This window comes from Canis aureus, chromosome 24, assembly GCF_053574225.1.
Source record: "Canis aureus isolate CA01 chromosome 24, VMU_Caureus_v.1.0, whole genome shotgun sequence".
Taxonomy (NCBI): Eukaryota; Metazoa; Chordata; class Mammalia; order Carnivora; family Canidae; genus Canis; species Canis aureus.
In genome coordinates, this window is record NC_135634.1 from 15,246,922 (window position 1) to 15,261,475 (window position 14,554).

Sequence of the window (14,554 nt, forward strand, 5' to 3'; positions counted from 1 at the left end):
TTTTCCCTGTCCCAGAGGGGGCTGCAGGAAGCCCTGGGGATGTGGAAGTGGGTAGGGGGTGGCAGCAGTAGGGATCGGGAGTAAAGCCCTTGTCCTGCCCAAGGGGAAAGAAGGCAGACCCTGAACTCCAAGGACCACCTGTGGAGTGGACCTGAGATTCTCAAACTGTGTCCTCTCTCCTCCACTCATCCATTGTGATCAAGTGCAGGCTAGGCCGTGGCTTCTGTGACCTGAGCCCCAGGACCTGGAGTGTGGGATAAAAGCCACAGTTGCCTCTGAGGACCAGTCACCTTCCACTTTACAGAACTAACTGCACTTCTTTCCTTGCGGAGAGTTGCTAATTGGTATTCGGCGGATGGCTGGTGTTTTTGCAGCAAGAATCTGGAACCGCAGTGCTAAGGATTCAACATCGACCTGGAGACTGTGGCTCAGCAGTGGACAAGCCACAGATGTCAACAAGACACGCTCCATGCCTGCTGGGCTTGGTGCCCAAGTGATAAGGACAGAGGTGAAAGGCTTGGGAAAGACACAAAGACTTGTGAAGTCCAGGAGAGGCGCTGAGAGCAATGACCATTTTGTGTTGGGGGTGAATTTCTTTGTCCTTTTCCTTTTTTATTTTTCATTCATTCATTCATTCATTCATTTATTATTTTGGTGGTGGTGGTGGTGGGGGGGGGTGCTGGTGGTTTTTGCGATCCACCACCGGGCTTCTGGAGAGGAGGAGGGACCCGAAGGTGGGTGAGGCGGGCGGGAGTCCGCCTTCCATCATGACGGCTCTAATCTCTGCAGTCGCCTGGAGGCTCTGCCGCCTGCCCTGCCCCTGCCCCACGCGCGCAGACCGTGCAGCACAAAGCCGAGCCGGCTCCGAAGTGGGTTAGGGTATTATATAAGGCCTGGGCGGGAGGGGAGACGCTCTTTGATGCGCGCTTCTGCTGCTGCGGCGGCGGCGGCGGCGGCGGCGGCGCGAGCGGCTCAGGTTGATGGAGGGCGCGGGTGACAGCGGGCTGGCGCGAGCCCGCGCTGACGAAAGCGGCTCAGCCCGCTCGGTTTCCATGGAGACGAGCGCGGGCCGCGGCGGCGGCGGCGGCGGCGGCGGCCAGGCTGTCAGCGAGCGCGGCGGCGGCGGCGCGTCCGCGGGGGGCTGCAGGAGGAAGGCGGAGGCGGAGGCGGAGGCGGAGGCGGAGGCCGGGGCCGGGGCCGGGGCCGGGACCCTCGCGGCAGACATGGACTCGCACTGTGACTGCGCCGCCGAGACGCCGCCGGCCGCCGAGCAGCCGTCGGGGAGGATTAACAAAGCCGCCTTCAAACTGTTCAAGAAGAGGAGATCGGGTGGCACCATGCCCAGCATTTTTGGGGTCCGAAACAAAGGGGACGGGAAAGGCGCGGGTCCGGCGGGGATGGTGCGCAGCCGGACGCACGACGGCCTGGCCGAGGTGCTGGTGCTGGAGAGCGGCAGGAAGGAGGAGCCGCGCGGCGGGGGGGGGGACCGCGGCGGCGGCGGAGGAGGCGGCGGAGGAGGCGGCGGAGGAGGCGGCGGCGGCGGCGGCGGCGGAGGCGGGGGGCGGCCGCACCCGGGGCCCCCCAGGCCGGCGGGGCCCGGCGCGGGCTCCCTGGGCGGCAGCTCGGTGGCCAAGTCCCACAGCTTCTTCTCCCTGCTGCGCAAGAACGGGCGGCCGGAGAGCGGCAGGGGCGAGCCGGCCGACGCGGGCAAGGCCGGCGGCAAACAAAAGCGAGGGCTCAAGGGGCTGTTCAGCAGCATGCGCTGGCACAGGAAGGACAAGCGCGCCAAGGCGGAGGCCAAGGGCGAGCGCGCGGGGGCCCCGGGCGGCCTCATCCTGCCCGGCTCGCTCACCGCCAGCCTGGAGTGCGTCCAGGAGGAGGCGCCCGCGCCCGCGCCCGCGCCCGCGCCCGCCCGCGCCAGCCCGCCGGAGCAGCCCAGCGGGGACGCGCCGCCGCGGCCAGCAGGTGAGCTCGCGGGGGGGCAGCCGGCGCCGGCCGGGGAAGCCCAGGAGCCCCGGGCCGCCCGGGAGCTGCGCCCTGGGGAGGGCCGGCCGGCCGACGACGCCCGCAGCCCCCGCAGCCCCGGGGACCGCCCCGGCGACTCGGAAGGCGGCGGCGGCGGCCGCGCCCCTGACCCCGGCTCCGTCGACCCGCCCTCAGACCCGTCGGCAGAGCCTATTTGTCTCATGTTTTCTGACGTGACTTCACTGAAAAGCTTTGACTCTCTTACAGGCTGCGGAGATATTATCGCAGACCCCGAGGACGAGGCAGGCCCCGGCCGCGCCCAGCATGGCCCCGGGCCCGGGCAGCCGGGCCCCCCTAGAAGGAGCGCCGGCGTGGTGGCCTACCAAGGAGGAGGGGAGGAGATGGCGAGCCCGGACGAGCTGGACGACACCTACCTCCAGGAGTTCTGGGACATGCTGGCCCAGGCCGAGGACCAGGGCCCGGCGGCCCAGGCGGCCCAGGCGGCCCAGGCGGCCCAGGCGGGGGCGGGGGCGGGGGCGGGGGCGGGCGGGGACGCCCGGGGCGCGGAAGGGGCCAGGGACGCGCCCCCGGGCAGGCACCCGAGGCTCGACCGCGGCGCCCCCGAGCCCCCGCCCCCGCCCCCGCCCCCGGACCAGCCCCCGGACCAGCCCACGCAGCCGCGCCGCGAGCCCCCGGCGGCCGTCCCCAACGGCGACCAGGGCTGCTGGGCTTCCCCGCCCGGGCCCGGGCCCGAGGAGGACGGCCCGCGGGCCAGCGCCCCCCGGCAGAGCCCCAGCGGGGACGCGCCCCGCGACCCCCACGCCGACCCCGCCGCCCGCCCCGCCAGCGACGAGACGCCCGGCCCGGCCCGCTTGAAGCCTGTGTCTCCGGTCACCATCACCTGCCCGCTGCGAACACCTGGCACTTTGCCCAAGGACTCCAAAATCCCCATCAGCATCAAGCACCTGGCGGGCCTTCCGTCCAGCCATCCCGTGGTGCACCAGCAGCCAGTCCGGAGTGAGATGCCCAGAACCAAAATCCCAGTCTCCAAGGTGCTGGTCCGCAGGGTCAGCAGCCGGGGTTTGGCTGGGACCACCCTGCGGGCCGCGGCGTGCCACGACAGTGCCAAAAAGTTGTGAGGTCTACGAAGCCCAGGTGGATGGACCACTTGTCAAGGAATACAACTCCCCCCCCCGCCCCCCCCCGCCCTGGAAAGCACGAACAGAGGTCTTGCTTCCCCTAAAGAAAGGCTTGTAGGGCCATCCCTGCTCCAGAGCCCACACCGAGGAGGTCTCGGCGACGCCAGCAGGGCCCGGATACACCAGAGACGGGGTGCTACACATGGGATTCTCCGCTCAAATAAGCTACCCGAGAATGATTTCCAAGCACTTTTAATTTTTTGCCTTTTAAAAACATCTTTTTTTTTTTTTTCCTTTTTTCCTTTGATGCACTGAACACCTGGAAGTCACCTTTACTTGCCTTTGCAGAAAACAGGACTTAACCAAACCCAAGTGGGCATCATGCCATGATGTTTGGCTGTGCCAGCGTCCAGACAGGGCCTGGAGGAACCACTGCCAGCACCAGAGGAGCCCCCCTTCTTCCATGACACTTTCCTTCCTTCCTTCTTTTCCTTTTTCTTTCCAGGAAAAAGAGAAAGAGAGAAAGAGAGAGAAAAGAAAAAAGACTTTTTGCTGTATCACTGTGTGGGAAACACCTACAGAGCTGAAAGAGCCAGGTATTTTACCTGATGAGCAGAAGGGGTTGTTCATTGGCAGAAAACTTGCCTACTTTCAGTTGATGGGTATGCAAATAGGTCAATATCTACCACTAGGACAATAAAGGAGCATTTTGGTTTGGTTGGTGTAGACCATTTGTTAGGGGAGAAATAAAAAGCTCAGCAGAGCAGGTTTCTTCTTTTTCTTTCCCACCCAGTGAAGAAATAAGGATCAGGGAAAGATTCCACTAAAATGCCAATAGACACAGTATTCTAGCATTTATAAACTGTAACCTTTTCATGTGTAGATAATGCATATTTTACAGTTTATCCAGCTGTTAACATTTTATAATCTGTCAGTAACCTCGGATTTAAAATCTGGTTTTATAACTAGTTATGATAACTGTCCACGAACCACTGATGTTCTTTTATGTACTGTAACCTAAAGAAATTCTGTTTTTGTTTTATATGGGTTCTCTGGCTCTCAATGCAGGAGAAAAAAAAAAAAAAAGAAAAGGGTCTATTGTGTTGATGTCCCAGAGAAATGGTTCTGTCTTGTCTTGGGTAAGAGACTATTTACTTCTCACCCCAATCCTGGTTTTCAGAGAATTTTTTTTTTTTTTACCTTGGTTATAAAAATTTTGGATTCAACCATTCTACAACATGGGGATTTCCAAATGAGGAACATATGGGAAAAAAAAGAAAAGAAAAATAGAGTTTCCCATGTTATTTGACTTTTGATTTATAGACTTATGATTGAGACAGGTATGTTCAGAATATGACACTGGCAAGCATACATATCATCAACACTCTATGCCAAGATTTTCTTTTTTGAAAAGTGGTTTCCATATTGTATAGGTTTTCTATTCTTTTAGACGAAACATTTATTTCAGAACGGGTTACCATATGCCTGAATAGTTTGAGCAATTAACTGAAGCAGTTCCTAGAATGCTATTAGCATCTAATGATTATATAATATCCTCTTTGAAATGCACTTCAGTGTGCTTAATCAAAAGACCAGAGCTTCTACTAGGAGTTGATTCATGGTATCAGGAAGATTAGACATTTTCAAGCAACACTGCATGTATATGAATGGCACAAACACTTCTATATAACTCCCATTTTCCAGAGAGATTGCCTAAGTGATGAACTGATATTTTACATTTTCTAAGCTTGTTTTCTGTTTCATAAGGGAAAGAAAGAGGCAAGTTATGTATATGGAAATCTATTTTAAGAATACAAAAGAAACAAAATAAACGGACCTCAAAGACAAACAAATTTGAACCAGTAGCATAAATTGTTCTCCATTTTAAATTTGCAATGATTCAATTAGAAGAGGTGGTAGAGATTTGTTGGATCTTCTTATTAGTCAGATTATCGGCTTTTATTGCATTGTATCAGATCCCTGATGTTATTTCAAAGTACTGTTTTAATATTTAATTTCCTTATATAGATGAGGTCCTATAATCAGACATAGCCTTAAGCAAGCACTCTGAACCCACCACGAGGAATTCATAAAGCCACTCACACACGTGCTTATGCACTCAACTGTGCACAAACTAACAGACAAAGGCATCTACTGTATACTTGGAAATATTTTACAAATTATTTCTGTCTTGAGAAAGGGATTTAAATTTGATTTCACGCTGATAGTACTATTTAGACTCCGAATGCATTCATTTTCCCCTAGTGAATGTAAAGAACGTAAATTTTATTCCTAGCCCTAAAACAAAGGATCTTTATTTTCTTCTTGTTCATTTTCTTGTGAGGATTATATTCTCCTCTGTGTGACTCCACGACAAAGTTATATTTGTTCATCTGTTCAATTGTACAGGAAAGTTAAGGGTACCTGAAGTACTGATGGGAATATTATAACGGTAAAGGCAATCTATTGATAAATCTATTTTGTTAGCACTGAGACAAACTATTTTTGCTTTCATGGCTTTGGGGACTTATTTCTGCAATTATACCACTAGGCTGTGTCTTCTTTTTGTAAGTAAAGGAAAATGACAGCAAAGCTTACCTTCACTTCCCCTTGCCTGTCAATTAACCCATTATACAAGATATAAAATATTTTCTTTTTATTCTTTTTTCCATATGCTTTCTATTTTCTAAAAAACTCTCTATCTTTAAGAATTCCACCCACACAAGTCAAATGAAAGATGCAGGCAATTAATTAAGTGGCGTCAGTAGCTAGATGGGAAATCAGGACCAATGCAGGAAGCCTGCAACTAAACCTTTTCCACCCACTAATAAGGCTTTGTGGTTGCTTTTTTTTTTTTTTTTTTTGTGCCAAGGGCTACTTTCTCTCATTCGTATTCCTGGAGATTGCTGGGTTTGTTTGTGTTGTTTTTTTTTTTTTTTTTTGAGCATTTTAATATTTATATTCTAATTAGTATTAATGCATTTCCTAATTTGGCCATATTTGCTGATTTTTTTTAATGGGAAGGATTAAGTATGGGCTGATGACCCCTTTGCTGTGTGTGTATATGATTCTGAGATATGGGGTTGATGAGGTCTCTTTAGTCAGAGAGCTGGACAAATTAGAGAGGAAAAAGTCAAATCAATCGTTGGCCCTGAATTTATCAGTGAGTTTAATAGCTCTGCACAAAGACAGCCTGACTTTAATATCTACATTACACAGACAATGTTACTTGAACTACTCTGGCGTCAGTACTAATGGCAGTTGGAGGCTTTTATTCTTCCATTAGCACTGACGGGGAGAAATTTTATGATAGCATTTTCAATAATTGCAAGAGAAAACAGATTCTTATTATTTTACCTAACAACAACGACATATGGGACGTTAAAGACTTTTATCCGTAAGATAAATTTTCTACTAATTATCTGCTTATTTAAATACAAAGTGTTTAATGTCTATGAGAGTGATAACTTACTGTAGGATTTCAAGGGTTTTGTCATTAGTCTCAGAAGCAGTTTTGAAGCATTTGCACATGGATGACTATTCAAATAACCCTTTGCTTACACAGTTATGAAGGTAAAAGACTATATTAGGTATCCAGATTTCTTCGACTGGTCTTTCTGAGTTTTCATTATTTACATCTTTGTCAGATTAGGTTTCAGAGGCTTTTTGCCACTAACTTTGCATGAAGAAACAGACTGAGGTAGTTTCTGTCCTGTCCCTACCATGTTTGCTTACTGAGATAGCAATAAGGGGACACTTCTCATGATGGTGGCATCTTTTGACACTGGTGTAGTGGAACACATTTCTTGATTGTCATTCCAGATTTCTCTCCTGAACGATGATAATCTGGCACTGGTCCCCTGTGCTCGGTTTCTGTGGAGGCGTGTTCCAATTTAGCCACATAGACTTCGCTTCCCTTATCCTTCTTAAGAAATTAATTCAAGAGTTTTATACTCTTAAAAAGAGAAAGCACCACAATTGCCTCTTATCACCACTGGGAATGACCAGTTAGAAGTACTTGCATGAAATAAGAGGAGAAACCTGAATACCTTGGCGCTACCTGTTTTCCCTCCCTTTTCGCCAGATGGAGCAATGAACTGCAACACACATTCTTATTTGTGGAAACTGGGCCTAAGGAATTTCTGATTCCTTATGCACAAATATTCATGACAGTTTGGGACCAAAAGCTAGCATGGCAGATTGGTGGCTTATACACCCTGTGTGGGAAAGCAAGAGGCAAGCATTTACTTCATAAAAAGATGTGTCTGTAACATTGTCAGTAGCTCCCCCTCCCTAAGCGTGGCTTCCCCTCAAGGGCAGTCACCCGAGTGCCTCTGAGGATTTTGTGATGGCTGTCATAAATTGCTTCTTAAAGCCTTTGCCCTGTGCTAATGCTTTAGCGGAGATAGTTTGTTGCAACTATAGCTGCTTATAAGGAATGTTATCATCTCACTCCAGATAATGCTTTTTAAGGAGTGATTCAGAATGATGGTTTCATGATTATGGAAAGGCGTTCTTTCTCAAACTGAAAAAAAGCAAAGATTAAAATAGTCACAAAGCCTCCAGAATGGGAACTGGGCGCACTCTTATGACCAATGTTTACTGTAATTCGATGCAACCTGTATTTACGGGGCATACGCTATATAAAAACACGTGCAGTTTGGAGCTCACACATGGTCATACTGTGACTGGACCTTCTTAACAGTCATTAAAAACATCTTTTATTTTACCTACTTTTTTTTTTTTTTTTTTGCATTTGTTGCTTATGGTTTGTGGGATAGAGCAGAATGGGGTGAGCTTGAATATGAATGGAATGGATTAAGCCACACAAACTCCTCTCAAAACAATAATAGTAATTTTAACAATGATGAGCATGTGTTGAGTACTTGCTAAATGCCAGTGACTGCTAGGAGCTTTACAAATATTTACTTGGTCCTCTTAGCAGCTGCGTGGGTTGAGGCAATATTATTTCCCCAGTGTGCCATCTTTAATTCATGCTTTTTGTTTCCGTCCCATCCCATCTCATCTCCACCCACCTCCCAACTCCCCTCTTTCTCTTTCTTTCTCTTTTCTTCTAGCCTCTGGGATGGAAATATAAACTCTTCAGTAACTTAGAGTGACACAAGAGCTAAGAACACAAGAGCTAAGCTCAATGTCATGACCAGCTCACTTCCAATAGGAACAAAGCTAACCCATGTCATGAAGCCGAACATTGGTTTTGTGTTGGAGACAATGGTGGTCATATCACTGGCAGAGAAACCAGGCACAGTTAATAGGCAAACACTCTGCTTTCTTTTGATGGTATCTTCTCCTCCTTGAGGTTAACATAAAACATATAGACAGGTTAACATAAAAAATATAGACAGAAATCTGTTGTCATGGTGATACTTCCCTATAGGATGTCAGTCATTCCAAGCACGTTGCACTTGTTTTTCCACAATAAGCCCAGTCTAGCCTTGCTCTGGGTGTTCCATGTGGTTTGTTTAAATAACTACTAGCTGAGTAGTAGATCCCTGCATTGATACAATTCTGAACTTCAGAGAGAAGCTCCTGGCTCTTTAAAAAGTAGTGCATCCTACATTCTGTCTATGGCCACTGCATCCTAGGTCATATTTTCTGATTCATTAATTCACTCAATATTTATTGAAGACCTATTAAGTCAGTCATCGTAAATTTGAGTATTTTATATTAAAGTAAAATAACTGACATATACTGTGTGTTTGCCCTGCGCCGGGATGATGCTCTGTGCTTTCTTTTACACTATTATCACCACTGTTCACAGGGACCATGCAGGCTGGGTATTGGCTCCATCCTGCAGAGAAAGAAAATGATGCTCGCAAAGGTGAAATACCTTGTCCAAAGTCACCCATTTCATAAGTAACAGACAAAATTTGAATCAGAAACCTAACTATATACCTTATGCTTTAATTCTACATCTTTTTTTAAAGCCATATGATCAATTTCTGTAAAACTTGTTTTAATTAAGAAACTGATCAAAGTTCTTAACTGCAAGAGCCAAACCAAATTTTTATAATTGTGGGTACCATCCAACTGATGATTATTTTAGTTAAAAGGAACTTGTATTTTTTTTTTTTTTTTTTTGATTCTTTGATGGCTTTTCAAAAGCAAGCCTAAAAGGTAGAGGTCAGAGACTAGCAGGTTTTCTTCCCACCTGGGCCAAAGTTGTGGACTATATTCATCAATTACTTTGGAGTTGCAAACAAACAGGTCTACATACAGATTTTGTGATCTGATATATGTTCTGTCAATAATAAAACCAAACACAGTTTTAGTAGTGAATCCAGCAGGTTGCAACCTGAATTTTCTCCCATTCTGATTCTGTTAGTACTCCCAGTATTTAGGGAAAATTCACTTGAAATTGCATCATGGTCACAATTAACGAGACTATTTCCCTAATATATGGCCTGCCTACACTTGGTAAAATGCTTTTAAAATTAATTTCAGACCTCATTTTAATGAGACTCGGTAGAAGATTTCAATAACAGGTGGTCATTCTACTGAAATGTAAACTGGGGTCATTTGTGGTAATTACTCAATAATTGGTGGATTGACTTTCTGCTTTGTGTGAGAACATAACATTTCTTTAAAAAAAAAAAAAAGATTTTATTTATTTATTCATGAGAGACCCAGAGAGAGAGAGAGAGAGTCAGAGGCACAGGCAGAGGGAGAAGCAGGCTCCATGCAGGGAGCCTGACAACGTGGGACTCGATCCTGTGTCTCCAGAATCAGGCCCTGGGCTGAAGGCGGTGCTAACCGCTGAGCCACCCAGGCTGCCTGAACATAACATTTCTAATAAAATATAGCTGAAGTGACTGGTTATCGGAGACATATTAAACTTTCTAGATACCTACCTGGAATGTCTAATAAGCTAAAGAAGAGATACTAAAAATATCTGGTCAGCCTGCATAAACAGAGTGGACAGAGAGTAAAAACTTGTAACATAACATGAAATGGTCCTAGGTAGCCTGAAGGAATTAGTGAACTTTTTCAAACATCTGCATTGCAACCATTTATCCTCCCACTATAGTTATTTCTAAAGAAAGGAAGAGAAACTCTAACAAAGTTAGAGTTATTGCTTCTAGGACAAATTTAACTGAACATGAAGGATCGGAGAGTAGTTGTTTTATCAAGAACATCAGGGAAAATGGTTTTGATGTTCTAGGCAAAGTAAATTTTTGTCATTTTTACATGACTCCAGCTCTCTACCAGGCTCATTACTAACTTCAGGTTTTGACCAAGTTATTTATATGAAATATCTCAGTATAATATAGGGAATTAATTGCAGGTTATTTGAAAATAATGACAAAGAAGACCCAAATGAAAAACTCCATTTCTATAATTAGTTTTCCTGAAAGTCAGGCATGTCTTTGAGGACAAGCTTCTGGCTGTATTATTTTTGTGCACAGGAGGAAAATTGTTAGTAGGTTTATAGATATTATTTTTATAATAGAATGTTAAATTCCCCCCAAACATCAAAAATCGTCTCCTAGAACTACTCTATGTTTTTAAAACTTGTTTTAAAAAAGGATTCTAAATAGCAATAGGATCTTTTCTCCTTTCTCCACTCCAATGATTTAATGGGATAAATGAACCAATGTTTATATTTTTAAACCTGTAAATATTTTTATTTTGGGTATTTTGTATATTTGTTGATATAACTCCATTTTGTGCATATGTATCATTGTGCATGTTGCTGTTTTTGATAGTCATTCTTTTAATGAATGTAAGAAGCTTGGACTAATAGCACTTTTCTCGTTTCATTCAAACATCTTAAAATGAAAATACAACACTGCCATTTTAACTGTTGTGTTTAATTCAGTTAATAAATTTTGTTGCTCCTTTACATTTAAAGTGAATTCTCTTGGTTATTATTTTTCCAGGATGAATTTTATTTCCAACCTTTTTAATTTTTAGAATTGATACTAATGATGGTGATAATGATAATCTGATGTACGTGTATGAAATTGGTGGAAAAACCAATGGTGGCTTGTATTTCTTTTCACACTTTGTAAACAAGTGAAAAATTATTGTTCGGTTTGGGTAATTGCCTTTCAAAAGCCTTGTTATTCTGATGTGGATCTGATTTCTGAGCCTTTTACTCAGAAAATCTCCATTCCTCATAAGCACATGTGAGGCCAACTGATCTGTGATAGGAGCAGCCAACTGGAGTCTTTTTTTTTAAAGAATTGTTTTCTGGGTTTTATTCTATTTTATTGGGGGGGGGATGTTAAAAAGCAAATTTAACCAAGTAAATTTGAAAATAGAATTGGCTTTATTAAACAGTTCATGAATTGGGCAGCATCCCTTCTAGCAAGTAGAGAGATGCTCTGAAGGAATTGTATGAAATAGAGGGTTTTCAAAGGAAGGAGAGTGGGGCAAAGACCTATTAGTAAAAGAAATAAAAAAGATTATTTCATGCAAGGTCACCTCCCCTTAGGGGGAAGGGCTGTGGGTTTTAGTAGGTGGCTGACCCCATCTTCCTTTGGGAGATGGAGAGGACCCATGTGGCAGAAAACCTCTGATGCTGACGAGAAAATTTCCAACTGACCAGTTAAAACTTATAATTTCTGGGGGAGGCATAGGTTAGGTACTAAGTCCTGGTTTGGTGACTTGGCCTAGGTTGGCCATTTTGGACTGTGGCTTTCTTTTTAACAGGGCTATATTTTCACTTTATATGTCCAGCAGTTCAAATCCAGAGTATTTTGAAATTCAGTGTAAAGACTAATGAGGCTGTGCCGTTTTATGTTTTAAAAAACCTATCGATGACTGCATAATTTTTTTTGAAATATACTTCCCTTAAAATAGGCTTGTTCACACTGCGCTGGCTTGTATTTCTCTTAAATAACAAGAAAATTTTATATCTGTCTGTAGAATGTGAGGGTAAACTTCCAAAGGGAGATCTGATTAGTCACAGGAAGCAGGGTAAATATACATCGATAGAACCACAAATAAGGGCAGAAGAAACTCACAAAGCTTCTACTCCCTTTGTGTTGTGCCTCCCCCTTTCTCACAGTCTCTTTTAATTCCCTTTCACTTCTTCTCTTATCCTAGAATCAACATAGAAGCACCTCAAAATAACTGAATTCAATTTCCCTTTAATGAGGCAATGAGGAGGCTAAAGCTCATAGATGCTAGACTTACCCTAAAGTCTTTGAAGGAGAAAGGTGTGGTAAAAAGAGGCCAAATTTGGAAACCAAACAGAATCTGGGTTTGAATTATGGTTTGGGCACTTATCTGTTCTTCAGGCAATTTCCTTAACTTCTGTGAGACTCATTTTCCTATTCTATAAAATTAGAATGATAAGATTTAATTTAGAAGAGTGATTGTACCACTATTAACTTTCAGAAATGTAGATGTCTAAGACATAGTATGTTTTTTGCTTATGTTCATTTAGTTATTCTTGTTTTTTTAAAAAAAGCATTTATAAAGATTAAAACTTTATGGGCTGGAGTTGAAATTTCTTGAACAGAGAACTTGCTTTGATATACATAGAGATAAATAGGAACTTCTTGGATGGGGTGGAGGTGTAGAGTGGTGAAGTATGCTTATATACAAACAAGGAAACAAATGGGAGTCAAGGTGGTCTTAAGTGTCTTATTCTGAGACACATTATTTTGAAATGAAAAGCCTACATACAATTAGGAGAGACTAAGGGGGAAAGCCTAGTCTTTGTGGAAGAAGTCAAGGACAGTAGCTGAGCTGGTTGGAGAGTTGGCAGCTAAAACAACAATGACCAGACACAGTGGTGCTAAAATTGGAAAGGAGCTTACTCCCTGAGACACCAAACAACTAGCTGTAAGAAATAGCACAACCATAACTGAAGGTAGGTAGCTGAGGGGTTTAGTACACCCACTTAGTAGAGAGAGATCATTGATGTCCTTAACCTGAAAAAAAAAAGTTACTGTATCGGTTTAAGAGATAGAAAATAATTTACGCAAGTGGACAATAGCTTCTACCATTTCAAGCCGCAGACGAGCAAGGCCTGTGCTCTGAATCAGCCTCAGTTCCTAAGCACTTCTCACAGAATGAGCATCTCTCTGCCCTCAGGGGGATGTGGGATTCTGGGATTTAATGATAATAACATTTTCATTGACATGGCAGCCAAACTCAATCCGAGAAACTCATCTATTTCTGACAGGAAGAGAGTAGTTGGCCACACTGAACATACTGATAGACGTGGGTCTCCATTGTGACCCTTCACGGGAGAGTTTTAAGGGCATACACAATTTTCTCCTTTTATGCTGTTTTCACAGAACTTTAAGCCAAATGTATAGAATCCTGAGGAAGCAACTGCAAGCCAAAGGGGAGTTAAAAACATGTGTCTCAGAAGGAAGAGTTTAATGTCATAAATCGAAACTAAGAGAACAAAGCAATGGAAAACTGCCCTTGAATTTTCCTATCCACCTATGCTTTGTACTCACAAATTCCTGCACACTCCAGGATATGTCAGGTGCTCATGAACCAGCAGTAAGATGAAGAAAGGGACATTCCCAAGAACAAATAGAAGTCTGGGCAAAGACTAGGACCTAGGGCTGTAGACACATCCCCTTTTCCTTGTTCCCTGGGTGGAAGCAGCAAAATGTGTATTTGTGTTCCATCAAGAAGAGGGTTCCCACTTAAGATCATTTAAGATTTTATGCTTTTCTAGCTTCTAGGTGTGTAAGCTTAATGTCCTTCTCAGCTCCTGAGATCTCTAGATTCCCCATGCTCTGTGTAAAGTGGCCTTTCAGAAGTAACTGAGAATCCTTGATAGTTGTTCTCAGTACCAGAAGCTGCCTGCATGTTGGCTTGTTACCCAAGGGATGTAGGCACTTTTTAGAGGAGTCTTGTTCTCTCAGTCAGGGACAACTCTTACCAGGTGCTCCAGTGGTCCCATGCCCGATGTCACAGTCTAGTTGCAGCTCTCCATCCCATGAAATAGTTATATCCATTATATGTGCCAGAAAATAGATTCATGGGAGGCCTGGGTGGCTTGGCAGTTGAGCATCTGTCCTCGGCTCGGGGTGTGATACTGGAGTCCTGGGATTGGGTCCCACATCGGGCTCGCTGCATGGAGCCTGCTTCTCCCCCTGCCTGTGTCTCTGCCACTCTCTTTCTGTGTCTCTCATGAATAAATAAATAAATAAAACTTTAAAAAGAAAATAGATTCATGCCATTTGGCTTAGCTCAAGAACCATCAACTACTTAATGTGTTCAGTTCATGCTCAACTTGATGGGTATGAGGGAGTGAGGTATAACACTCTCTGCTAAGGCCACTTACACTTCCCAACAAACTCCCTGAATACAAATCTCTGTCCTGGTGTCATTTCCTGGGGACCCTCAACCTCAGATATTATTATTTCCATTTTCCAATGAAAAAGTGAGGCTTAGAGATCTTACGTGTTTCTGGCAATATAAAAGTTTTAAAAATCTCCTGTATAGAACTCTTA

At 44.8% G+C, this 14,554-nt stretch overlaps 1 protein-coding gene across 2 annotated transcripts; it reads left to right on the forward strand.

Moving 5' to 3' along the window:
* The first annotated feature begins 1,052 nt into the window (after positions 1-1,052).
* On the forward strand, positions 1,053-10,976 carry AMER2 (APC membrane recruitment protein 2). Of its 2 annotated transcripts, XM_077868374.1 has the most exons (3): positions 1,053-1,470; positions 1,528-1,965; positions 2,233-10,976. In XM_077868374.1, exons 1-3 carry the CDS (start codon positions 1,053-1,055, stop codon positions 3,102-3,104), a joined length of 1,728 nt encoding a protein of 575 aa, XP_077724500.1. In that variant the 3' UTR covers positions 3,105-10,976. The 2 variants fall into 2 exon arrangements, with proteins under 2 accessions (XP_077724500.1, XP_077724499.1); XM_077868373.1 differs by having other exon boundaries at positions 1,528-10,976.
* Positions 10,977-14,554: the final 3,578 nt, after the last annotated feature.

What these genes read in the sequence shown, in the direction of transcription:
- AMER2 (XM_077868373.1), top strand. Translation starts at nt 1,053, where the DNA reads ATGGAGACGAGCGCGGGCCGCGGCGGCGGCGGCGGCGGCGGCGGCCAG. An exon ending in CGGCAGGAAGGAGGAGCCGC is followed by an intron (nt 1,471 to 1,527) that starts GCGGCGGGGGGG and finishes GAGGCGGCGGAG; the next exon opens with GAGGCGGCGGCGGCGGCGGC.